This window comes from Trachypithecus francoisi, unplaced genomic scaffold (assembly GCF_009764315.1).
Source record: "Trachypithecus francoisi isolate TF-2019V2 unplaced genomic scaffold, Tfra_2.0 Lachesis_group15, whole genome shotgun sequence".
In the NCBI taxonomy this organism is placed as follows: Eukaryota; Metazoa; Chordata; class Mammalia; order Primates; family Cercopithecidae; genus Trachypithecus; species Trachypithecus francoisi.
Genome location: NW_022681460.1, coordinates 84,665,306 through 84,691,630, shown reverse-complemented (window position 1 = coordinate 84,691,630; position 26,325 = coordinate 84,665,306). Strand labels below are relative to the sequence as shown.

The 26,325-nt window shown below is 36.2% G+C and overlaps 1 protein-coding gene across 1 annotated transcript in view; it reads right to left on the bottom strand.

The window, feature by feature from the left end:
* Window positions 1-26,325, bottom strand: part of MOXD1 (monooxygenase DBH like 1) — a 107,277-nt gene that overhangs the window by 4,487 nt on the left and 76,465 nt on the right. Inside the window, exons 7-10 of the mRNA XM_033235438.1 lie at window positions 24,967-25,133; window positions 22,654-22,845; window positions 20,612-20,671; window positions 15,561-15,703 (exon numbers count right to left, since the gene is read on the bottom strand). Coding sequence (XP_033091329.1) covers window positions 15,561-15,703; window positions 20,612-20,671; window positions 22,654-22,845; window positions 24,967-25,133 — 562 coding nt within the window. The remainder of the gene's footprint in view (window positions 1-15,560; window positions 15,704-20,611; window positions 20,672-22,653; window positions 22,846-24,966; window positions 25,134-26,325) is intronic.

Here is a 26,325-nt window from a genome sequence, read left to right as displayed (position 1 = left end):
CTGGTGCCTCGCTGGTTAGAGTGAATAGTGTGACCATTATACACAGATGAAATCTTAAAAAACTTTGTTGCTATAATAATTTAGCAAATTGCCTATTACTGAGATTGCCCAACATAAAGTGACACAAGAGGTGTAACTCTATTTGCCAGTTTTTAGAACAGATCTGTAGAAAGGCCAAACCCAATGGCTCGTATGTTGGAGACACAGTGACAGAGGCTGGGTGACCTGGGGATGTGGTCATCAACCTGTCTGAGATGGCATCTTTGTCTCATATTTATCATCTCCTTTCCACTCCTACTAACTTGGTTTAGGCCCGTGTTCTATAATAACTTTATACTAATAAACATCCTATTTGTCATCTCTAATCTTTTTAGCCTATCCTACACACTTCCAAATTATCTTCTAGAGAAAAGAGTAGACAGAAAAAGCGAATATTTATCCTGAATACTTTTTTTTCAAAAAGACTAAGCTTTAAACCAGAAACAGGTAACCTTAAAGTAGCAAGTATTTCTGTTTTTACTGGATTTGGGGATTAGTTAGAAATAATTGGGAATGTTACAGAAATGAAAACAGTTACATTTCTGCATATCTTGTCAGCGTGTAAATGTCTATCCATCCATACATGTAAATGAACGGTATTTTATATATATTACTGTAATCGACAAAAAGCAGTGTTACTATTATGCTTTAATATTGATGGGTAATTTTCCTTTTTAAATTCCATCTAAATTCTGAGACACTTTTTTATAAGAAGATAGCAAAGTTTACTGCAATACACCATGGTAGAGTAATTTTTTAAATTTTGAAGTGAAACATAAAGCTATTTATTCTTATAAATTCAAAGTGATCAATGGAAATTTTAAAAGTTTAATGATTTTTATACTTGGTCCCCCTGTTCTACATAAATTGAAAAGCAGATGGAGAAAGATAATCTGTAGTTACATTTCTTATCTGAGCCTCTCTGGACTCCTGTTTTAAAAGTTTTATTGCTAGTGTCTTTCTTAGGGTAGAGAAGGAGGAGAAAGGAAGAGAGATGGAAGATCTAACCAAGAAACAGTGTCCATGTACTTATAGCTAAATGAACTATATCAGACTCTCCATCCATCAAGCAAGTAAACATGTGATCAAAAAAAAGCAAAAGGAACAAAAATTCAATAACAGACTTCCACTTTTGGCCATGTTGAAGTAACTGACACTAACTTCCTATAAAAAACTCAAAATTCAACAGACCATATGAAACAGCTGGTTTGGACATTGGAAAATAGCATAGAACTATGATCCCCCAAAGGAAGGAAACAAATAAGGTGTTTGAATATTATGTTCATCCCAGCTTTCTGCCTAGAAGCATTCTCTGGAATAGAATGCAGGAAAGGCGATTTTGAAACAGAAAATGGCAATCTCAATAAGTTAAGGAGATGAAAACTAGAGTTAAGGAAGTCTGAAGAAGCTTATGTATTCAAGGTAGACTATTGCAGAGGAAAAATCTGTATAAGGATCCTCTGAATCAGTAACTAAGCAATAAGTCAACTATATTTAGGGTAAAATCCACAAGACTGGGCAATGAACAACTAGAAGATTGTAACCTAAACAATTCCCAGAGCCTGTATAGAGTTAGCAGACATTTGAGCTCAAACTAGCCAGAGTGGAATGTCTCTGTTGACTACACGGAGTAAACATCTATTCTAGACTCACACTAGCAAGGCTCTTTAAAGAAATAAAAACAACCTAGTACTAATTAACACAACGTGCATACTGCCCTGTTGTCTATGTCTAGTCAAAAATTATTAAACGCATCAACAATTATATAAATGTGAATCTAAACCAGAAGAAAAAGTCAGTCAATACTCCAAGATCTTGAAATGACAGAGATTAAAGAATGAGCAGACAAGGATAACTAAAACTTAAAAAAAAAAACACACATTAACAAAACATGTGCAAAACTTCTATATTAAAAACCACAGAAAAGTGCTTAGAGAAATGAAAGAACAGTAAATAAGTGAAGAGGCATACCACGTTCATAGATTAGAAGACTCAATATTGTTAAGATATCGATTCTCTCAAATTCTCTAGAAATTCAGTATAATCCCAATCAAATACCAGCAGGTCCTTTTTTAAAACTAAAATTGACAAGTTGATTTAAATATGTGTATGAAAATAGAATAAACCCAGGCTATCAAAATAATTTTGTGAAAAAATGACAAAGTTTTGGAGACCTACATTTAAGACTTCCTATAAAATGATAATAATTAAATTTGGTTTTAGAGTAAGACTAAACATATAGAGCAACAAAACAGAATAGAAAATGCAGAAAGAACCAATTTATGGACAAATGATTTTCCAGCTAATATTCCAAAGTAATTCAATAGTAAAAAGGTAGCTTTCTTTCATCAAATGGTTCTTGCACAACTTGATATCTATATGAAAAACAATGAACGTTGGATTTACCTCACACTACACACAAAAATGTGTTCAAAATGGATCCACCTACATGTAAAAGCTAAAACTATGAACTTTTCAGGGGGAAAAACAAGAGAAAGTCTTCCCTTGAGTAGGCAAAGATTTTTTAAGCAGGATATGAAAAGTACAAAGCAAACCAAAAAATGATGAAACAAACTGCAATAAATACAGCTATAAAATGAAAGTCAAACCACAGACTGGGAGAAATGGTCTGTAAACATGCATCCAACAGAGAACTTACATCCAAAGTATAAAGAACTCTTACAACTCAATAATAAAACAAGCAACTAAATTAACAATGAACAAAAATTCTAATAAACAATTAAGAAGAAATACACAGTTGTCCCTTGGTATCCATGGGGGACTGAGGATAGCAAAATCTGTGATATTCAAGACATTATATAAAATGGTGTAGTAGTTACATATAACCTATGCACATGCTCCTATCTATTTTAAATTATCTCTGGGTTACTTATAATACCTAACACAATGTAAATGCTATGTAGGTGGTTATTATGCTGTATTGTTAAGGAATGATGACAATAAAAATATTCTGTACATGTTCAATGTAGATGGAATTTTTTCAAACTTTGTTTTATCTGAAGTTGGTTGAATCCATGGATGCAGAATCCATGTTCTGCATCTGAGAAAGCAGAGAGCTGACTGCATACACACACACACACACGTTTATACACACACACATATATACATATATACACATATATATGTGTGTGTAAATATATATAAAACTTTAGGACAATTCTCTGGGTGGCCCTGGACCAATCCAATCCATTCTCATTTTTGTCTGTAGTTTTCAAGAATAACTATAGAATGTGCTGGACATGCAAAATCTTGAAATAGAAAGGGACTGACTGGAATAGCCCAGGTTCTGTTCCAGTACCCCCAATAGGGTATGAATGTTCATGTCCTTCCAAAACTCATGTTGAAATCTCATCTCCACTGCAGTGTATTAAGAGGTGGGGCCTTGAGGAGGTGATCAGGTCAAGAGGGTTCCATGCTCATGAATGGAATTAGTACCCTTACAAAAGAGGCTTGAGGGAACCTTCCAATTGTACCTTCTACCTGTGAGAATACAGCAAGAAGATGCCATCTTGGAGTGGAGAGCAAGCCCTCAGAAGACACTGAAACTGCTGGTGCCTTGATTTTGGACTTCCCCATCTCCACAACAATAAGCAAGAATTTCTATAGTTTATAAATTACCCAGTTTATAAATTACCCCGTCAATTGATAAATTACCGAGTCTAAGTTATTTTGTTATCACACCCCAAGGTGACTAAGAGACTCCCCTGGAAGCAGAGTGTTTCAATTGTTAGTTGAATTACTTCAATGCTTTAGCTTTGAATCTCACATTGCCCTGGGATATAAAACCAAGGATGGGCTGCTTTTCAAGCTGCAATGCAACGGGGACATGTACAGTAAAGTTTCCATCTATTCCAGGCAGATTTTCTGAGCCTTGGAGAACTGGCTTACAATAAATTCTAGGATTCTGTTGTTTTCGCGGACTATGTGTAAGCAATAAACCCATTTAATGTAACTTGTTGTGCATAAGTACGACCTTTCTTACTGGACTCAGACAACCTGCACAGTGAACCTGCTTTACAATAACCAATAAACATGTAAAAGAGGCTCAATATCATTAGTCACAAGGAAAATGGAAAATAAAGCCGTAAGAAAACACCACCAATACACATTAAAATGGATAAAATGCAAAATACTGAAAATACAAAATACTGCCAAGAATATTGAGTAACAGGAGTTCTTACACATTACTGGTAAGAATGAAAAATAAATCATTTTAAGAACATTTTGAGAGTCTATAGAGTAAACATAAACTTAGCCAACAGTCTCTCATCTGGAATCTGCTTAAGCCTACCGAACTCCCGAGGGCAGGGTCGACCAGCACCACAGTTGCCTGCTGTCTAAGCTGTTTGAGCTCCTTGGGAGAGGAGCAGCAGCCAGCGCTGGGACTCGCAACTGCCTAACATACTAAGCTCTCTGGGTGGAGGAAGGGTGACATCCATCTCTACAGCTCCAGGCTGTACTTTTCCCCCGCTGGAGCCAGAGAGGCTGGATGGCTTGGTCACAAGACTTGTCACCCACAGCCCCACATACTCTGTGACAGTCTTCCGCCAGAATGCCTCTTCAGGCTTGACCCTGACCCATCCTTCCTCACTGGGTGGGGCTTCCCTGGAGGAACTCCAATGACTCCAACTGGAGGCTCAGGGACAGAAGCTGGATCTCCCTAGCCCTGAGCCCCTAGCAGGAGGGGTGGCCGCAGTCCCTGTGGACCAGCAGACTTAGCCTTTCCTCCTGGTAGTTCTGAGGAATCCGGGCAGCCCAGATGAGTGGGTTTTCTCCCAGCAAGGCACACCCTCTCCACCCAGGGACAAAGTGCTTTGTTAAATGAGTCCTGTTCCCTGTGCCACCCAAATGGGTGAGAACCTCCAACAGGGGTTGTCAGACACCTTGTATAGGGGTAATCCTACTGGCATCAGGTTGGTGCTCCTTAAGGTCAGAGGTCCCAGAAGAAGGAGCAGGCACTCATCTTTGCTGTTCTCCAGCCTCCTTGAATGACATCTCCAAGTGTGGGAGTAAATCAGATGAATAGGGCCTGAAGTGAACCCCCAGCAAACTGCAGCAGCCCTATAGAAGAGGGACCTGACTGTTGAAAGAAAAACAAGCAGGAAGCAACAACAGCAGCATCAACGACAACAAAAAAAGCACCCACAAAAATCCCATCCAAGGGTCAGCAACCTCGAAGACCGAAACTAGACAAACTCATGAAGATGAGAAAGATTCAATGAAAAAATGCTGAAAATCCAAAAGGCCAGAGTGCCTCTCCTCCTCTAAATGATTGCAACATCTCTCCATCAAGGGCGCAGAAATGGATGGAGGATCAGATGGATGAACTGACAGAAGTAGGCTTCAGAAGATGAGTAATACAAACTATGCTGAACTAAAGGAGTATGTTCTAACCCAATGCAAAGAAGCTAAGAACCTTAATAAAAGGCTGAGGAACTGCTAACAAGAATAATCAGTTTAGAGAGGAACATAAATGACCTGATGAAGTTGAAAAACACAGCACAAGAATTTCGTGAAGCATACACAAGTGTCAACAGCCAAATCAACCAAGCAGAAGAAAAGATATCAGAGTTTGAAGACCACCTTGCTGAAATAAGGCATGCAGACAAGACTAGAGAAAAAAGAATGAAAAGGAATGAACAAAGCATCCAAGAAATATAGGACTTTATAAAAAGACCTAACCTATGACTCATTGGAGTTCCAGAAGGAGATGGGGAAAATGGAAACAAGCTGGAAAACATGCTTTGGGATATTATCCAGGAGAACTTCCCCAACCTAAAAGACAGGTCAACATGCAAATCAGGAAATACAGAGAACACCATTAAGATACTCCACGAGAAGATCAATCCCAAGACACATAATCATCAGATTCTCCAAGGTCAAAATGTAGGACAAACTGTTAAGGGCAGCCAGAGAGAAAGGCCAGGTCACCTACAAAGGGAAGCCCATCTGACTAACAGTGGACCCCTCAGCAGAAACTCTAAAGCCAGAAGAGATTGGGGGCCAATATTCAACATTCTTAAAGAATTTTCAACTAAGAATTTCATATCCAGCCAAACTAAGCTTCATAAGTGAAGAAGAAATAAAATCTTTTTTAGATAAACAAATGCTGAGGGATTTTGACACCACCAGGCCTGCCCTGGAAAAGCTCCTGAAAGAAGCACTAAATATGGAAAGGAAAAACTGGTACCAGCTGCAGCGAAAACATACCAAATTGTAAAGACCAATAACACTATGAAGAAACTGCATCAACTAGTGTGTGGAATCACCAAATGGCAGCATGATGACAGGATCAAATTCACACATAACAATACTAACCTTAAATGTAAATGGGCTAAAGGCCCCAATTAAAAGACACTGATTGGCAAATTGGATAGAGTCAAGACCCTTTATTAGCGTGCTGTATTCAGGAGATGTATCTCACATGCAAAGACACACATAGGCTCAAAATAAAGGGATGGAAGAAAATTTACCAAGCAAATTGAAAGAAAAGAAAAAGCAGAGGTTGCAATCCTAGTCGCTAACAAAATAGACTTTAGACCAACAAAGATCAAAAAAGACAAAGAAGGGCATTACATAATGGTAAGGGGAACAATTCAACAAGAAGAGTTAACTATTCTAAATATATATGCACGCAATACAGGAGCACACAGATTCATAAAACAAGTTCTTAGAGACCTACAAAGAGACTTAGACTCCCACACAACAATAATGGGAGACTTTAACATCCCAGTGTCAGTATTAGACAGAACAACAAGACAGAAAATTAACAAGGATATTCAGGACTTGAAATCGGCGCCGGGTCAAGTGGATCTAGTAGACGTCTACTGAACTGTCTACCTCAAATCAACAGAATATACACCTTCTCAGTGCCACATGGCACTTATTCTAAAATCGACCACATAATTGGAAGTAAAACACTTTTCAACAAATGCAAAAGAACTGAAATCATTAAACAATCTCTCAGATCATAGTGCAATCAAATTAGAACTCAGGATTAAGAAACTCATTCAAAACCATACAATTAATGGAAATCGAACAACCTGGTCCTGAATGACTCCTGGGTAAATAATGAAATTAAGACAGAAATCAAGAAGTTCTTTGAAACCAATGAGAACAAAGAGACAACATACCAGAATTTCTGGGACACAGCTAAAGCAGTGTTAAGAGGGAAATTTATAGCACTAAATGCCCACATCAGAAAGCTAGAAAGATCTCAAATCAACACCTTAACATCACAGTTAAAAGAGATAGAGAGGCAAGAGAAAACTAATCCAAAAGCTAGCAGAAGACAAGAAATAACTAAAATCAGAAAAGAACTGGTGGAAATAGAGACAAGAAAAACTCTCCAAAAAAATCAATGAATCCAGGAAGTGGTTTTATGGAAAAAAAAATAACAAAATAGATAGACCGCTAGCTAGATAATGAAGAAGAAAAGAGAGAAGAATCAAATAGACACAATAAAAATGATGAAGAGGATGTCACCACTGACCCCACAGAAATACAAACTACCATCAGAGAATATAAACACCTCTATGCAAAAAAACTAGAACATCTAGAATAAATGGGTAAGTTCCTGGACACATACACCTTCCCAAGACTAAACCAGGAAGAAGTTGAATCCCTGAATAGACCAATAACAAGTTCTGAAATTGAGGCAGTAACTGATAGCCTACTAACCAAAAAAATCCCATGACCAGATGGATTCACAGCTGAATTCTACCAGAAATACAGAGAGGAACTGTTACCATTCCTTCTGAAACTATTCCAAACAATTGAAAAAGAGGGACTCCTCCCTAACTCATTTTATGAAGCCAGCATCTTCTTGATACCAAAACTGGGAAGAGATGCAACAAAAAAGAAAACTTCATGACAATATTCCTTATGAATATCAATGTGAAAATCCTCAATAAAATACTGGCAAACCAAATCCAGCAGCACATCAAAAAACTTATCCACCACAGTCAAGTCAGCTTCATCCCTGGGATACAAAGCAGGTTAAACCCATGCAAATCAATAAACATAATCCATCACATAAACAGAATCAAAGTCAAAAACCACATCTCAATAGATGCACAAAAGGTCTTTGATAAAATTCAACATCCCTTCATGTTGAAAACTCTCAGTAAACAAGGTATTGATGGAAATATCTCAAAATAATAGGAGCTATTTATGTCAATGCCACAGCCAATACCATAGTGAATGGGCAAAAGCTGGAAGTACTCCCTTTGAAAACTGGTACAAGACAAGCATGCCCTCTCTCACCACTCCTATTCAACAGAGTATTGGATATTTTGGCCAGGGCAATCAGAAAATAGAAAGAAACAAAGGATATTTGAATAGGAAGGGAAGAAGTCAAATTATCTCTGTTTGCAGATGACATAATTTCATATTTAGAAAACCCCATCATCTTAGCCCCAAGACTTCTTAAATTGATAAGCAACTTCAGCAAAGTCTCAGGATACAAAATCAATGTGCAAAAATCACAAGTATTCCTTTACAACAACAACAAAGCAGAGAATCAAATCATGAATGAACTTCCATTCACAATTGCTACAAAGAGAATAAAATACCTAGGAATACAGCTAACAAGGGATGCGAAGGACCTCTTTAAGGAGAACTACAAACCACTGCTCAAGGAAATAAAAGAGGACAAAAATAAATGGAAAATCAGTCCATTTTCATGGATAGGAAGAATCAATATCAAGAAAATGGTCATACTGCCCAACATAATTTATAGATTCAATGCTATTCCCATCAAACTACCACTGATATTCTTCACAGAATTAGCAGCAACTATTTTAAATGTCTATGGAATCAAAGAAGACCCTGTATAGCTAAGACAATCCTAAGCAAAAAGAACAAAGCTGGAGGCATCACATTACCTGACTTCAAACTATACTACAAGGCTACAGTAACCAAAACAGCATGGTACTGGTGCAAAAACAGATATACAGACCAATGGAGCAGAATAGGAACCTCAGAAATAACACCAAACATCTACAACCATTAACAAACTTGACAAAAACAAGCAAGGGGGAAGGATCTCCTATTCACTAAATGGTGCTAGGAAAGCTGCTTAGACATATGCTGAAAACTGAAACTAAACTCCTTCCTTACATTTTATACAAAAATTAACTCAAGATGGTTTAAAGACTTAAGTGTAAAACTGCAGACCATAGAAACCCTAGAAGAAAACCTAGGCAATACCATTCAGGACACAGACATGGGCAAAGACTTCATGACAAAAATGCCAAAAGCAATTGCAACAAAAGCCAAAATTGACAAATGGGATCTAATTCAACTAAAGAGCTTCTGCACAGCAAAAGAAACTATCATCAGAGCAAAGAGACAACCCATAGAATAGGAGAAAATTTTTGCAATCTACCCATTCAACAAAGGTCTAATATCCAGAACTTACAGGAAACTTAAACAAATTTACAAGAAAAAAAATCCCACCGAGAAGTCAGCAAAGGATATGAACAGACACTTCTCAAAAGAAGACATTTATGTGGCCAAAAAACATGAAAAAAACTCAGCGTCACTAATCATCAGAGAAATGCAAATCAAAACCACAATGAGATACCATCGCATTCCAGTCAGAATGGCATTTATTAAAAAGTCAGGAAACAACAGATGCTGGTGAGTCTGTGGAGAAATAGGAACACTTTTACACTGTTGGTGGGAATGTAAATTATTTCCACCACTGTGGAAGACAGTATGACAATTCTTCAAGGATCTAGAACCAGAAATACCATTTGACCCAGCAACATCCCATTCTTGGTATATACCCAAAAGAATATAAATCATTCTACTATAAAGACACATGCACTTGTATGTTTATTTCAACACTATTTAGAATAGCAAAGCCATGGAACCAACCCAAATGCCCATCAATAATAGACTGGACATAGACAATGTGGTACATGTACACTATGGAATACTATGCTGCCACAAAAAGGAATGAGATCATGTCCTTTGAAGGGACATGGATGAAGATGGAAACCAATGTCCTCAGCAAACTGACAAAGGAACAGAAAACCAAACACCACATATTCTCACTCTTAAGTGGGAGTTGAGAACACATGGACACAGACAGAGGAACAACATACACTGGGGCCTGTTGGGGGATGGGGGTGAGGGGAGGGAATTTAGAGGATGGGTCAATAGGTGCAGCAAACCACCATGGCACTCGTATTCCTATGTAACAAAACTGCACATTCTGCACATGTATTCCGTTTTTTGTTTATTTATTTTTAGAATAAATAAATAGATAAATAAATAAATAAATAAATAAGAACACTTCGTGTTCCAGGAAAATTTAATTCAGATGCTCGACACTAAAGTGTATTCAATTTAACTTATGAATCCTACAGGTAAAGGAAAAAATATTCCACTGGTCCAGAGAGATCTCCCAAGGGAAAGAAATATGACCCCAAAATATTATATCCAGACAAACTGCTGTCCAAATAGAAGTGTAGAAATTCCCAAATGTGAAAGAACTTGAGGCATAAGGCACTCAGAAGCCCTTACTGATTAAATAACTTGAAGATAAAATTCTAATGACTCAAATTTAAAAACTCATTAATGTAGAAATCATAAAAATTAGGGTTATCATTGAATCGATTTATACATACAAGTCATGTTAAATATTCTGGGAATTACAGTTTCATAATTAAGTGTAAACACTAAAAATATTGACAATACAATAATTATAATATAAATAATAAATATTTGGTGGTATAGAAAGCAGAAGTGGGAAAAATGTGAAAGTATAAACATCTTCACCTTTCATGACCTAAAATTGAAACATATAGTGAATCTAACAACTTGACAAAACGTATTTTGTCAACATTTGTGATCCTCTTTATAAAATATTATTTCTTGTGGTTAAAACAACACCAACAACATTTATTTGAACTTCAGCAAATGTTCAGTTTTACTTTAGTTTCTTTCTTATAAGTTAAAACAAAATTAAAATTCAATGGTTTTTTAAAAATACTGCACAAATTATAATCTTATAACAGTATTTAATCAATTCATTTTATATAAATATACACATATTAAGATGTTTGGCATAACATTCAATCAACATGTTAGCAATGTTTATTTTGAGTAGAATTTGAGGTGGTTGCTTTTGCCTTCTTTGTAACAACTTGTTCTGCATTACCTGAACTCTTTATAATAAGCATGTGTGAGTTTTAAATAGTAAAAACATAAAGTGATTTTTCCTGCACAGAGGAAGAGAAACAGCTATTGATGCTTTTTTAGGAACAGAACCAATAACACAGGAACTTTCCATTACTTATATCTTACCAGACCTGCATATTCAGTCTTGATTTATGGCACGACAGGGAATACACAATTTATCTAAACTCATTATCTATTTTGTTATTTGATCTTTGTGAGTTTTTTGTTTTTCCCTAAGACTTGCCAGATCTGTAGGAGGCAGACAGAAATAGCACCCCCGAGAACAGACAATAAAATGGAGACAAGACGTAGTTGTCTCACGTTTTCTATCAATCCTTCCTAGGATTGCTATAGAATGTTTAAAATAAATTATAGAACCTGATTAATCATTATATGAAAAGCACAGAATAGAAGATTTTTGTTCATTTGTTATATGATATTCCTTTTTAGTACTGTATGCTGAATACCAATTGGTAATATTCTTTTAAGCAAAACAGAAAAAAAAAAGCACCTAAGCCATTTTTCATTCTGATTTTTGAGCCAGCACCTTGTTAGTTTGGCCTTCACTATCATTTATGTCACTTGGTGATGAACTAGATTTGAATGTCTAATCTAAAGTCAAAACATGTATTTTTAAATAGAGGCTCTTTTTTGCTCATAATTTTGAGGAATAAATTTAACCATGAAGTTAAATGGGTTTTGTCCTTTTGTTTTTTGGCACTGGAGAATGACATCTCAAAACTAGCCTTATTCTGTAAAGCGATTCTTCCTGTCTTTCCAAATGATGAAAACCCAACTTGAGTATTTCCTGAGGGAGACCAAAGTTATGGACACTGGCAGAGCTCATTGGGAAACAGCAGAACAGCAGCTGAGCATTTTTAGAGGCTTCATACCATTTAAACTTAAAAAAAAAAAAATTGCCATAGAATGCATTTCAATCATCTTGCAAACATACAGCTTTTAATATCCTTTTTTTTTAACATTCTCTCAAATTAACCATCAATTAGAAAATTTCCATTCAATATGTAAAACACATTCTTTTTTTTTTTTTTTTTTGAGACGGAGTCTCGCTCTGCCGCCCAGGCTGGAGTGCAGTGGCCGGGTCTCAGCTCACTGCAAGCTCCGCCTCCTGGGTTTATGCCATTCTCCTGCCTCAGCCTCCCAAGCAGCTGGGACTACAGGCGCCCGCCATGTCGCCCGGCTAGTTTTTTTTTTTTGTATTTTTTTAGTAGAGACGGGGTTTCACCATGTTAGCCAGGATGGTCTCGATCTCCTGACCTCGTGATCCGCCCGTCTCGGCCTCCCAAAGTGCTGGGATTACAGGCTTGAGCCACCGCGCCCGGCCGTAAAACACAGTCTAAATGGGAAAAAGACTACTCAAGGCTAAGTAAGGAACAATATAACATCAATATTTGAAAACCAAGATTACATCCTAGTGTTTTTAAAATGATATTTTATGTGATGCTTGGATTTTTGTTGTTTTAATTTGTTTACATGTGTAATTATTTATTTGTTATATATTTATGTATATTTATACATTGGCCTATATGTTCATGTTGTATGGAGAGAAAGAGGTCAGAGACTACATACAAACCCCACTCTCCCTTTTATGATGTACTCTATAATGTTGAATACTTTCTTTTTTTTTTTTTTTTTTGAGGCGGAGTCTGGCTCTGTCGCCCGGACTGGAGTGTAGTGGCCAGATATCAGCTCACTGCAAGCTCCGCCTCCGGGTTTACGCCATTCTCCTGCCTCAGCCTCCCGAGTAGCTGGGACTACAGGCGCCCGCCACCTCGCTCGGCTAGTTTTTGTATTTTTAGTAGAGACGGGGTTTCACCATGTTAGCCAGGATGGTCTCGATCTCCTGACCTCGTGATCCGCCCGTGTCGGCCTCCCAAAGTGCTGGGATTACAGGCTTGAGCCACCGCGCCCGGCCGAATAATTTCTTAATCTCTTCGTTTCTATTTCCTCCCCTATAAAGCTGGGATTGCATGTCTTGCTCTACCTGCTGGAATTGTGTAAAAATGAATTAAATAAAATCATGTATATGAAAATACTTAGTAAACTATAAACCAATTTATATAAGCATTTTGTTATTTGTATATCTAATAGCATTTCTTCCAGTGGTTATTTTGTTGTTTGCATAAAAATTCAGTAAAACCTATCTATGAATGAGAAATTTAATTCAAAAAGAGGGTTTGTCTCAGTTCATAATTTGTAATCCTGTAATATGTAGGCACAAAAACTTGATCATATTTCTATTCTCCTTCATCATCTGCATTTTACCATATCCTCACTGAATGTTTTTTCACTCTCTCCTTAAATACATGTCTCAAAATTCTATGTATGACCAGGCACCGTGGCTCAGGCCTGTAATCCCAGCAGTCTGGGAGGCCGAAGCGGGCGGATCACCTGAGGTCAGGAGTTCGAGGCCAGTCTGCCCAACATGGCGAAACCCTGTCTCTACTAAACTACAAAATATTAGCTGGGCATGGTGACAAGCACCTGTAATCCCAGCTACTCAGAAGGCTGAGGCAGGAGAATCACTTGAACCCAGGAGGTAGAGGTTGCCGTGAGCTGAGATCGCGTCACTGCACTCCAGCCTGGGCGACAAGAGTGAAACTCCATCTCAAAAAAAACAAAAACAAAACCAAAAAAAACCTCTATGTGTATATTTTCTCTAATTATGTAATTACATCAGTCCCTTTCATTTTGAAAAGCAGTGATCACTAGAAAATTCTTCTTTATATTAAAACAAATTCAGCCATCCCCAAATTTCCACCAGTCATTCTAATTCCTCTCACTGACATCAGTAAGAATAGATATATCAATCTTAATATATCCAAAACAGAATTCTCAATCTCATCCTCAGGCCTGTTCCCCTAACACCATTCACACTCTGCTCTGTCCTTCACTGCCTCCCTGAGATGCCACTGATCAGCAAGCCTGTGGGTGCTCCTTTCGAAAGGTAACCAGAATGGAATGTGTCTCATCAGCTATGTCATCACCTTGGCACAAGTGACCCTCATCCCTCAACTAGACAATCACAATAGTTTCCTGACTGATATTCCTTCCAGTCTAGCCATCTTAGAGTCCTTTCTCAACATAGTAGCCAAACTGACTTTATTTATATCCTTTAATTGCTTCCCTTAAAGCCCCAAGGCCTTATGTTGCCCATAAAGTCCTAAACAATCTGGTCCCACCTGTTCTCATGTGTCTTCACTTATTCTTTACCATACTTCACTCTTCTCCAGACAAATGCACTCTCTTGCTGCTCCACAAACACGATAGTTTCAGACTAACCACAGGGTCATTACCCTGGCTCTTTCCTTTGCAGTATTTGCATATCTCTATAGCTGACTCCTTATCATGGAGGTCACCACTCAGATATCATCAACCCAGAGAGGCTTTCTTTATCCTATTGACAACAGCTACATACTTCCTTCACTGTTTTGTCTTCATAACATCTATTACTATTTAAAATATCATATTTGTTTTTTTGTTTATTACCTCTCCCTCACTCCAGAATACAATCTCAAGAGGGCAGGGATAATATGAATCTTGTTTATTATATCTTAAATAGCTCCTATAATTGTACCTAAAGAGTACAATTGTACCTAGAGAGTTAACATAATAGGCCCACCTCAGAAAGGCCTGCTTGCAGGTGCCTGGAAACTTAAATAGTAGGCGATTTCCTATATGGACATAAACTTTCTTTAATGATAAGAGTGACTCATTGTGCCTAGACTGTGCAACAATGCAGTTTATGCTGAACACCGCTTTCCATCTGGAAGTATGGAATTTTAGTAAGTGGTAGGCAGAGCGCACCTGTATGACTAGTTCCCCCCAAAATCTTTGGGCACTGAATCTGTGATGAGCTTCCCCAATGGACAACGTTCCATACATATTGTCACAATTTGATGATGGTGGAATTTGGTGCATTCTGTGTGACTCCACTGGAAGAGGGCTCTTGGAAGCTTGCGCCTGCTTTCCTCTGGACTTTGCTTCACGTAGCCTTTCCTTTTGTTCTTTCTGCTTTGTATGCTTTCACCATAATAAATGTTTTCCATCAATACAACTATTTGCTGAGTCCTGTAGGTACTCCTAGCAAATCACAGAACCTGGGGGTGGTCTTGGGGACTCTGGACATAGTAATCATAAAGGTTACTTGGTCTCCCCAGTTAAAAGTAATCAAATAGAACAAAGAGTGCATAAAAATGTCTATAATGCGGTAATGGATCCAGTATGACAATAAAGCCCATCTTTCTCTGAAATACATTACCCTATCATGAAATACATTTACTACTTACGTGACTGGTCTGTAGATCTCCTTAACACCAATAAACTGAAGTTGTTCCATAATGTCTGGAATACTTGCACATCGAGTAAGATTGATTCTTGGGTAATAAAGAAGGTATGAGAGACACATTTCACTCCTGGTGCTTAGTCCTCCCTGAAAACAGAGAGTTTATTTAGCAAAGTATGACTTTGACATTTAAAGCACACAAGTCATCAATGTCATACAGTTACTTCCAGTATTAAAATTTAATAAACCTTAAAGCTGAAAAGTAAAAAAACTGGCTTTTCAAAAAGGTAGTGATACAATTAAAAAATAATAGAATTATTTCCACTTTTAAAATTTGCCTTTCTTAAATAACCTAATAAATTCTGCTGATGGGATGTAAACTTTTCAACACAGTGAACATTTCAGAGAATCATAAGGATGTTTGGTTAGCATAATACCAATCAATCAGGAATTTTTTCAGGACATTTTTCTGATTTAATTGAATTTTCTAGAATCTTGTCTTCATGTGTATAAACATTAGCAGCTGCATACCACAGGGGAGAAATATTTCAATTTTTGAATCCAGGTAGTTAATTATCTATTAAAATTTGGAAAAGGTTAAAGACCCTCAAAAGAACAGAATCCAGAAGTTACTACAACATATTATCTAATATGTCTAATTTCAACCAAAAATTATTAAGCGGGAAAAGAAACAGGAAATTATTGTCTATATTCAATGGAGAAAAGTCAGTAGAAATGGATTGTAAGACTGAGATGCTGGATTTATCAGACAATGACTTGAAAACAGATAAAAATATGTTCAATAAAGCTGTTTTAAAAAGTGTTCAAAGAGTTAAAGAAAAACATGCTCAAGTAATTAAAGGCAACTATCTTAAAAATGAGTGAACAGAGAAGGAATGAAATCAGGAAAGAAAAACATTTTTAAAAATAGAAATTCTATAGCTGAGAGGTACCAAAACGAAATAAAAACTTCACAGGATGAGCTCAACAGCAGGTTTCAGATGAGCAAGGAAAATATCACTGAACTTGAAGATTAATCAATAGAAATTGTCCTATTCAAATAATCGAGAGATAAAAGACTAAAGAAAAGTGAAAATACTTCAGAGATCTATGGGACAATATTAAATGTCCTAGCATTTATGTCTAACATATACATATGTTTTCATTTATGTTAAATACATGTAATTGGACTTCCAGAATGAGAGGAAGAAGACAAAAAGGTAGAAAAAATATTCAAAGGAATAATGCCTGAAATAATCCCCAATTTAATGAAAAACATTAACTTACAGACCCAAGATGCTCAACAAAAGCCAAAGGTAAATACAAAAAGAGCCATACCTAGACACATCACAGTCATACTGCTGAAAACCAAAGATAAGAGAAAATCTTGAAAGCAGCAAGAGAAAAATGACACATCACATATAGGTGAACAAGAATACAATTGACAGCTGATATTTCATCATAAATGATGGAAGTAACAAAGAGATATTATAATTATATATTCACAAATGTTGCAAAGGAAAAGCAACTGCCAACCAAGAATTATGTATCCAACAAAATCCAGCTTTCAAAAACAAAGGTGAAAAACTTAATACTGTTTATATTCTAAATTAATGTAGGGGCTAATATACAATGATTTTACTAATTGCACAAACATGACATTTTGCACTTGATGAGCAAGGCAGGATTAGGCAAAGGGAGATGCTGATCTGCAAATGAAGTTGCATCTGATGCTGTAAATGCTGTATTTAATATATCCTTAAGTTAGGATGGCTGTTCAGAGTTGTACCAAATTGTAGAAAGAAACCTGGGCCTTTGAAGCCTCTTGTCAACTAGTCATTGACTGCTGGCTCTCCTACTGTAGGGAGTATAATTTTAAGGAGTTATTCTCTAATACCAAGGGGGAATTTCCATTGAGGTACACCGCTGTTAACTATCATATTGTCATCTGATATTCCCAGTGGCTGAGGTTTGGTTGTGTTGGCCCTGAAGAGGGTATCAAGACAGTGCACCAAAATACCCACTACACTAATAACTTATTTACTATGTCTTTAGTAAAATGTTTCAACAACAAAAATTATACATAAGGCATGGGAAAAAAATAAAACCAACACCAGTATCTTGACTACCCCGTGTGTGTCCAGTTTCTAACCCTCTTCTTCCCATTTCAGCCGAAGGTGATTACTATGTTAATATTTTTTCTTTCTGTTGCTTTTCAGTACACTTTACATTCAGTATATTGAAGTTTGTATCCCCAAATAATATATTGCTTAATTTTCCTGAACTTTACATACATAATATCACACTATATATATTCTGCTACAAGCTTGCTCTTTTCAATCAACATTATTTGTTCTTCAGATACATTCATGTTTCTTTTCAATCAACATTATTTGTTCTTCAGATATATTCATGTTAATACAGGCAGCTTTCATTCATTAATTTTCATGACTTTACACTGTTTCATTATATAATACCACATTTATTTGTTCTCCTTTTGACAGGTATTTGAGATATTTCCAGAATTTTTTCATTCCTATATTATTACATGTAACTATGAATAGCTATGAATTTCTCTCCTGAAACGCATTCTGCAAAAGTAATTCCAAGGTTAAATCTACATAGGAATGGAATTGAGTAGAGTATATATAAATCTCTAATTTTACTAGATAATGCCATGCTTTTACCCAAGATGGTTTGGCAAATTCAAATCAGTACTAGCAATGTATAAGTGTTCCAGTTTCAGCACAATGGAAATGCTATTTTAAATTTTGCCAAACCAGTGAGTTCAAAATATCTTACTCTGGTTTACATTTGCATGATTTTGGTTTTAAACAAAATTGAGCATCTTTTCATATATTTATATTACCTATATGGGTTGTTATTTCTTTGAAATGCTTTTGTCTTATCCTATTTTATTGTATGCTTCTCTTCTGTTACTGATTTGTGGACTTTGCTTTATAAGCTGGATACTAATGCCCTGTTAATCTAAGTATTGCAAATATTTTTTCCCAGCTTAAAACTCTTTTTAATTTCTTAATAGTGTTTTATTTTAGTAAGCAAAAGCTTTGATGTAGTCAAATTCATTAATCTTTTATTCATAGTTTGTGCTTTTTATGTTTTGCTTAAAAAATTCTTAAGTACTCCAAAGTCATGAAGACATGTTCAGGTACTTTTTCTTCCAGTGGTTTTACATTTTCGCTGTTCACATTTAGATATTTAATACATCTGGCATTGATTGTTATGCATTTTGTAAAATTAAGACTCAGTTTTATTTATGTCAGGGATATCCAATAGTGCCAGCATCATCCTTTAATAAAAAGTTTATCCTTTTCCATTTATCTAAGTGCTATGTCTGTCATAAACTAAGTTTCCATCTGCAGAATTTGTAGGTCTGTTTCTGAGATGCCTCTTCTGTTCCAAATCTTCTAACTTGTGACTCAAAGCATACTGTATTAATCACCAGTTTTAAAATAAGCCTTCTTATCTAGTAGATTGTTTTCGATTTTGTTCTTTTTAGTTTTGTCTTGCCTATTTTTTAACATTTTGCTCCTGTGTAAATTTTAGAATCAACTTGCTCCACGTAAAAGCTAAAACAGCAAAATGTATATCTAAATAAAAAATAGATGAAAATATTTGCAGCCTTGGTCCAGTAAAGATTTCTTAGCTAGGATACCAAAATCTCAAATTGTAAAATTTCTCTGATTTTTTTTTACTAGAATAATATCAAATTTATGGGCCAATTTGAATAGAAGTATTTTCTTTATTTTACTGAGCCTTTCTATCCATGAACACAGTATGTCTTACTGTCTTTAGGAATTCTTTAATGTTTCCCAATAAAGATTTATACTTTTTTTTACAGAGATCAAATCCATCTAGTGTTAGATTTTATTTCTGTTTAATTTTCATTTTAAATTGTATTTTCTTGAGATAATTTCTTATACACTGAAATGCAATTAATTTTAGATAGTATCAATTTGGAGGAGGGTTTGATGCAGAAAACTACAGTATCTGTGAATAACGTGTTTTGCTTCTTCACTTCTTCCTTTCTGAACCTTATATCTCATTTTCGTTTCTTTTCCAGTACAATGTTGAATACAAGTAGTGACGACAAATACTCTTATATTCTTCCTAACTTGACAAAAACACTTATGGTATTTCATTTAATTTAATATTTGCTATAGCTTTTTCATAGCTAACTTCTACCTAGTTAAGATATTCCCTTCTATTTCAGGCTTGCTAAATGTCTCCCCTGTCAACAATAAACTTGAATTTTATGACTGCTTTCTCTACCTCTGTTGAGGTGATTATATGTCTTTTTCCTTCCATATCTTCATGTAGAAGACTTTAATATATTTTCTCATTTAAATCCATTTTATATTCCTTAGCTAAACTCAAGTTGGTCTTATCATTAGAGTTGTATATAAAAAAGGATTTGGTTTTTCAAGCTCTTGTCCAAGTTATTTCCAACAGGTGCATACTACTGGCTCCTTCTATACTATCCTTGTGAAGTTTTAGTTTTAAGGTTATGTTAACCACATTTTATGACTTGGTGGGAGGTGTTCCCTCTTTTTGTGTTCCTGAAAGAGATTGAGTAAGACATGAATTATCTATTTCTTGAACGCTTGGTGGAATTCCCCCAATAAATCTGTTGGGACCAGATTTCTCTTTGAGTCAGAGGCCTCGAGGTCATGAAATTCATTCTTCCTTTGGAGGTCTGGATGTATCTGATCCAGACACAAGCATACAGTCAATTAATGACCACAGTTCTTTTAAAAATATTAGATGAGAAAAATTAAAAGACTAAGGATAGCTTTTAATGGAAGAGTCAATAAATTGCACTCCAAATATTATTTAATACTATAATATCATTAGTTAATTTGAAGTCTTAGAAAATGCTAAAACATCTCTGATGTCACTTTTATGATACTTGATGCTCAAGATTTTTAGAACTTTTCTTTCCAAATGGAAATGGTTTTTACTTGTTTCTTCTAAAATCAAATTTCTTTCTTTCTCTCCATAAATGAACTTTAATAATAATCAAAGTTTTCTTACCCAAGTCATCTCAGCTCTATCTTTCGTGTTGTAGCGACATTCAGTAATTAGGTTATCTCCCTGAAACATAAAAGTAAAAGCTTTCAGATTGAAGTTTTATGCTGGCTTATTTATCAAATACATTTGTACATCAACAGTTAATATTTCCTGTATGAATGGATGCACCAAGTAATTTGATTCAGCAGAAGACCTCTGATCTGTTTAATTCTAGGTTTGCTAATATAACAAGCAAGCAAATAAATAATACCCTCTGTGTTTCAGTCAGACTCCACAACATTCTAGCTGGATGACCTACATATAACCCAGGCATAATTTGTTCATCTAAAACCTAAAGATAAAAATTGTTCTTATTTTTGGCCCCAGCGCAGTGGCTCACGCCTGTAATCCCAGCACTTTGGGAGGCCAAGGCAGGTGGATCATGAGGTCAGGAGTTCAAGACCAGCCTGGCCAAGATGGTGAAACTCCATCTCTACTAAAAATACAAAAATTAGCCAGGCATGGTGGTGGGCACCTATAATCCCAGCTCCTCAGGAGGCTGAGGCAGAGAATTGCTTGAACCCAGGAGGTGGAGGTTGCAGTGAGCCGAGATCACACGACTGCACTCCAGCCTGGGTGACAGAGTGAGACTCCATCTCAAAAAAAAAAAAAGTACTTATTTTTTTCACAGCTGTTACAAGGAGATTAAATGACATAACACATAGTCATTAGTAGCAAACGAACACTTAATAAATCTTAGACATAGATAGTAGTTATTGTGATCACCTCTTCATTTACATTATTTTCTTTAAAGCTCTCTAGTCATGCCTTTATTTCCTTGCAATTGAATTGTGAGGCAAATTAAAAGAAATTTATTGTTCTAGTGTTTTCCACCCTTTTGTACATAACAATACACATGGAAAATGGTAACATTTTTATGTTTCCCCTTTAAGGTAAGCAGATGAAGCTATTCATGGACCTGAGGCTGCCATCTTTGGGCTTTCACCCTTAAATTTGACCTCCCTGCAATGCCACTCAGAGGGCCCAGAGATCAGTATCTCATCGCACTTAAGCCATAATCATGGTGCATCAGTTAGGAAGCTCTGAGATAACACTGTTTGGAAAGCCCCAGAGACATCATAATAAAATAGAGTGTAGTCCTTAAGAACCTTGACAAGATCACTGTTTCTTAAACTTCTTCTTTCTACTCTCAGGATATATCAAAGAATTTCTAAGATCCAAAGCTATGGATTTGTAGAAAGAAGATCCCTTTCCTCTTTATCACTTTCTTCTGTTTTTTTCAACTTTCCTTTTACATCCTATTGTGCCATGTCTTCTCCTTGACAGTTCATCCCATCTAAAAACCCTGTTTCCAGCATCACGCAGAAAAGATATTGCCATTACTCTCATTTTATAAATGGTGTAGGGATCTGACTTTTAAAAGTAAAATAAGGGGAGAAAATTATACTACAATTGAACTTGATGGTCATGGAATAAAAATTTGAGAAAACAAAGCATTATAACCTTTTTAAAGCCTTCATTCTCTTCTCTCCTTCACCATAACCTCAAGTATGTGTCAAGATGGATCACACAGCATAGTTTAATTAGCTACATCCAAATAGCTTTATCAGATAAAATAATTAACCTTACATTCCCTTTTACTGAAATAAAACTTCTAAAAATATCCTATCTTGTCAACGTAGCATAAAGACACCTCTGATTTTACCAATGCAGGAATTGCAACCCAAAGAATCACTAGCTGGAATGTCAAATATAAAAAAAGAGTAATGTTCAGTCCTCAGAACCTGAGATTTTTGTTTGGGGTCGTTTCTATTTTTCAGTCAGCAACTTGAATTACTCCTGGGAATCATAAGAAAAATGAGTTTCAATTTTGGAAAACTGATCAAACACATTCCATCTGGGTTGTACAACACCCACAGTGGGTGGTGTTAAGAATACAGATACAAGGAAAAATTCATTTCACTAGTAGAAACCTTGCCACATCTCAGCAGATACGTCTCATGACTTTTATAACAGTCAATGAAAAAGAACAAAAACACGCATACTGGTAAGATTGTTTGCTCTTCCTTTAGATACTGAAACTCCTGGAAATTGAAGTCAAAATCATCATCATAGGCAAGTAATTTCATTTCCTTCCCGTTTCGAAAATGACGCAGCCTGATGCCTCTGCCAGCCAGGTGAGCATGGAGAAGAACAGCAAACACATGAATTCCACTTGGCTTTTCGGCTTCCAGAGCCTGCAGGGGACACCGAGGAAGACCCGATTAGCCCAAAGAAATGCATGTTCAGACAGTTCACATTCAAACACACTTGGAGGGACAACTGAGATGAAAAGCTAAAGCAATTTAAATGAATGCTTGAACTGCCAAACATTTTGAACTCGGATTGTTTAGTGTTCTCCTTGTGAAGCAACATTTGTCGGGAGAAAAGTAGGGGAGCTGATGCCTATGAGGGGCCTCCCAGACCATTTATACATGTTATCCTCCTTTTTCCTTCTTTTAGGAGGATAAGAGGTGGTAAACACTCTTAGCAAAAAGATTCCTGTATGTTAGTAACCTGAAAACCCAAATTCTTAAAAGGAATATTACTCCCACTTTTCCAGATAAGAAAGTGAAAGTGGGTCAATGGAATTAAGTGAATCACTCATGGTCCTACAGCTTGTAAAAGAGGTCATGGCAATTTGAATTATGAACTGTGGCCTAAATAACTCGGAAGAGCATAATCTTTCCACTTCGCCAGTCTGCCATACTGTACTCAACCACAATATCATATAATTCATAAACAGTCTGATACATGTTGAATTATTTTCATTAAAAAACTTTAAGTGAAAATTGTCATTACTAAATACTTATACTTTTCTCCTATTCAATATCTTTTTTTATATTAGTTATTTTTGCTCTGTGGGGAAGGAAACCATAAGGCAGAGAAAAATGAAAATAAATGATGGAAAAAAATAAATATGGATAAAAGATAAATTAGAGAAAGGAAAAAGAGACTACACAAAAGTTGAAATTGTAAAAGATGATATAAAGCATGCAACATGAAACAAACAAAAAAGGTAGGAGTAAAAAGAAAAACACCCTGCCAACTATTTCTTTTTCTTTTTTTTTTTTTATTATACTTTAAGTTCTAGGGTACATGTGCATAACGTGCAGGTTTGTTACATATGTATACTTGTGCCATGTTGGTGTGCTGCACCCATCAACTCGTCAGCACCCATCAATTCGTCATTTATATCAGGTATAACTCCCAATGCAATCCCTCCCCCCTCCCCCTTCCCCATGATAGGCCCTGATGTGTGATGTTCCCCTTCCCGAGTCCAAGTGATCTCATTGTTCAGTTCCCACCTATGAGTGAGAACATGCGGTGTTTGGTTTTCTGTTCTTGTGATAGTTTGCTAAGAATGATGGTTTCCAGCTGCATCCATGTCCTTACAAAGGACGCAAACTCATCCTTTTTTATGGCTGCATAATATTCCATGGTGTATATGTGCCACATGTTCTTAATCCAGTCTTTCACAGATGGACATTTGGGTTGATTCCAAGTCTTTGCTATTGTGAATAGTGCTGCAATAAACATACGTGTGCATGTGTCTTTATAGCAGCATGATTTATAATCCTTTGGGTATATACCCAGTAATGGGATGGCTGGGTCATATGGTACATCTAGTTCTAGATCCTTGAGGAATCGCCATACTGTTTTCCATAATGGTTGAACTAGTTTACAATGCCACCAACAGTGTAAAAGTGTTCCTATTTCTCCACATCCTCTCCAGAACCTGTTGTTTCCTGACTTTTTAATGATTGCCATTCTAACTGGTGTGAGATGGTATCTCATTGTGGTTTTGATTTGCATCTCTCTGATGGCCAGTGATGATGAGCATTGTTTCATGTGTCTGTTGGCTGTATGAATGTCTTCTTTTGAGAAATGTCTGTTCATATCCTTTGCCCACTTTTTGATGGGGTTGTTTGTTTTTTTTCTTGTGAATTTGTTTGAGTTCTTTGTAGATTCTGGATATTAGCCTTTTGTCAGATGAGTAGATTGCAAAAATTTTCTCCCATTCTGTAGGTTGCCTTTTCACTCTGATGGTAGTTTCTTTTGCTGTGCAGAAGCTCTTTAGTTTAATTAAATCCCATTTATCAATTTTCCTGCCAACTATTTCTATCTTTAGAGTTCTACTCCTGTAGCTTCAAGATTTAAAAAAGCAGTCAAAAGTCCTACTAAAATTGCAATAATGGCTTCACAGTGTGTCAACAAAAAAGGAATTGATAGTAAACATGCACAGAATTTTTCACACCATAGTTTCTAGGAGCATTGATGAATCTGCAGAGAGCAGCTCAGACTCAGATGCTGCATACCTCTTCTAGGCACTCCAGAGTACAGTGACCCTCAGACTGGAACTCAGGCATCCCTGGAGGAATGGTATGGAAGAGGCTCACCCAGAGGCCAGCCTCAATTACCCCAGCATCATATTTCCTTATATCCATGGTATAAAATAACCTCAGTCCGGAGTTATCTATTAAGCCTAGAACAAAAGCACATAATTAAAGTGAGTTTCAGTTCTTAAAATGTTTCCATTCCCAAGAAAATTCTTGGTTTGAATTTTTTAAAGTTTTCATATTCTGTTGAAATAGGTTTATTTATTTTCCATAAATTGTCATGAGGGAAAGAGATACAAGCAGAGATTAGTGGCAGACAACATTCAGTTGCATAAATAAGAATTAAAAGATGAGTAGCCATATTGCCTGCAACTTTTGTGGACTTACACAGCATACCACAAGAGAAATGTTTCAGTTATGTGGCTGTTATATTCCACAATTATCTAACATGAAGACAGAATGAAGATTCTAAAGTCATTCATTAGAATATAGAATAAATAACTCAATAAAAGTTTTATATTGTTTCAAGATGAAGTTCGATAACATTTACTTTGAGGTAAAAACTCCTTAGTTTAGAAACCATCCGCTGATGAAGAAAACTACTAAAGATTCACTTTATTTCTTTAAAGTTTGTCACCATTTTCTTCTTCATTCAACAGCCATTCAATCAACACACAGTCATTAAGAATCCATTATGTAAATGGCACTCCATTAGGCATTGTGGGGATGAGAGATGAAGAAGACACACTTGTTGTTATGACATACTCATTACAGGGAGGGAGAGTATGAGCCCCAAACATTTCATAAATTCATTTCACTAACTTGGAATTAATTGACTTCCTGCTGCAGTAACTAACAGATTGATTCCTTCCCCTCAGTTCCTTTTTTGTCTCATTTAAATCAATCAACTTAATCTATTTCTAGTCGATCATTTTTAAACACGAGGTCTTTATATCAAATATTCCTCATTGTATGTTATATGCCCCTCGGTCACGAACACACACACACACACACACACACACACACACACATTTAGAAGATATCCATTACTTTGAATGTTTTAGGATGTAATAAGTTGTTAAAATTAAGTATTCCAATAATTATCCCAGGAAATTCTTACCTCTTAACCTCCCTAACAGCCTTGGAAAAAATCCAAGCTTCCTTTCCTGCTTCGTGAATGTGTTATTGTGAACATAAAATAATTTACTATGTGTTTGTTGACTCCAGCTTGTTCAGATATTCAGTGTCATCACAAGGAAGCATTGTGATGTGACAATTAAGGACACTGACTCTGGAGCTGACCAACCTGGATGCAAATCCCAGCTCTGCTGCCTATGA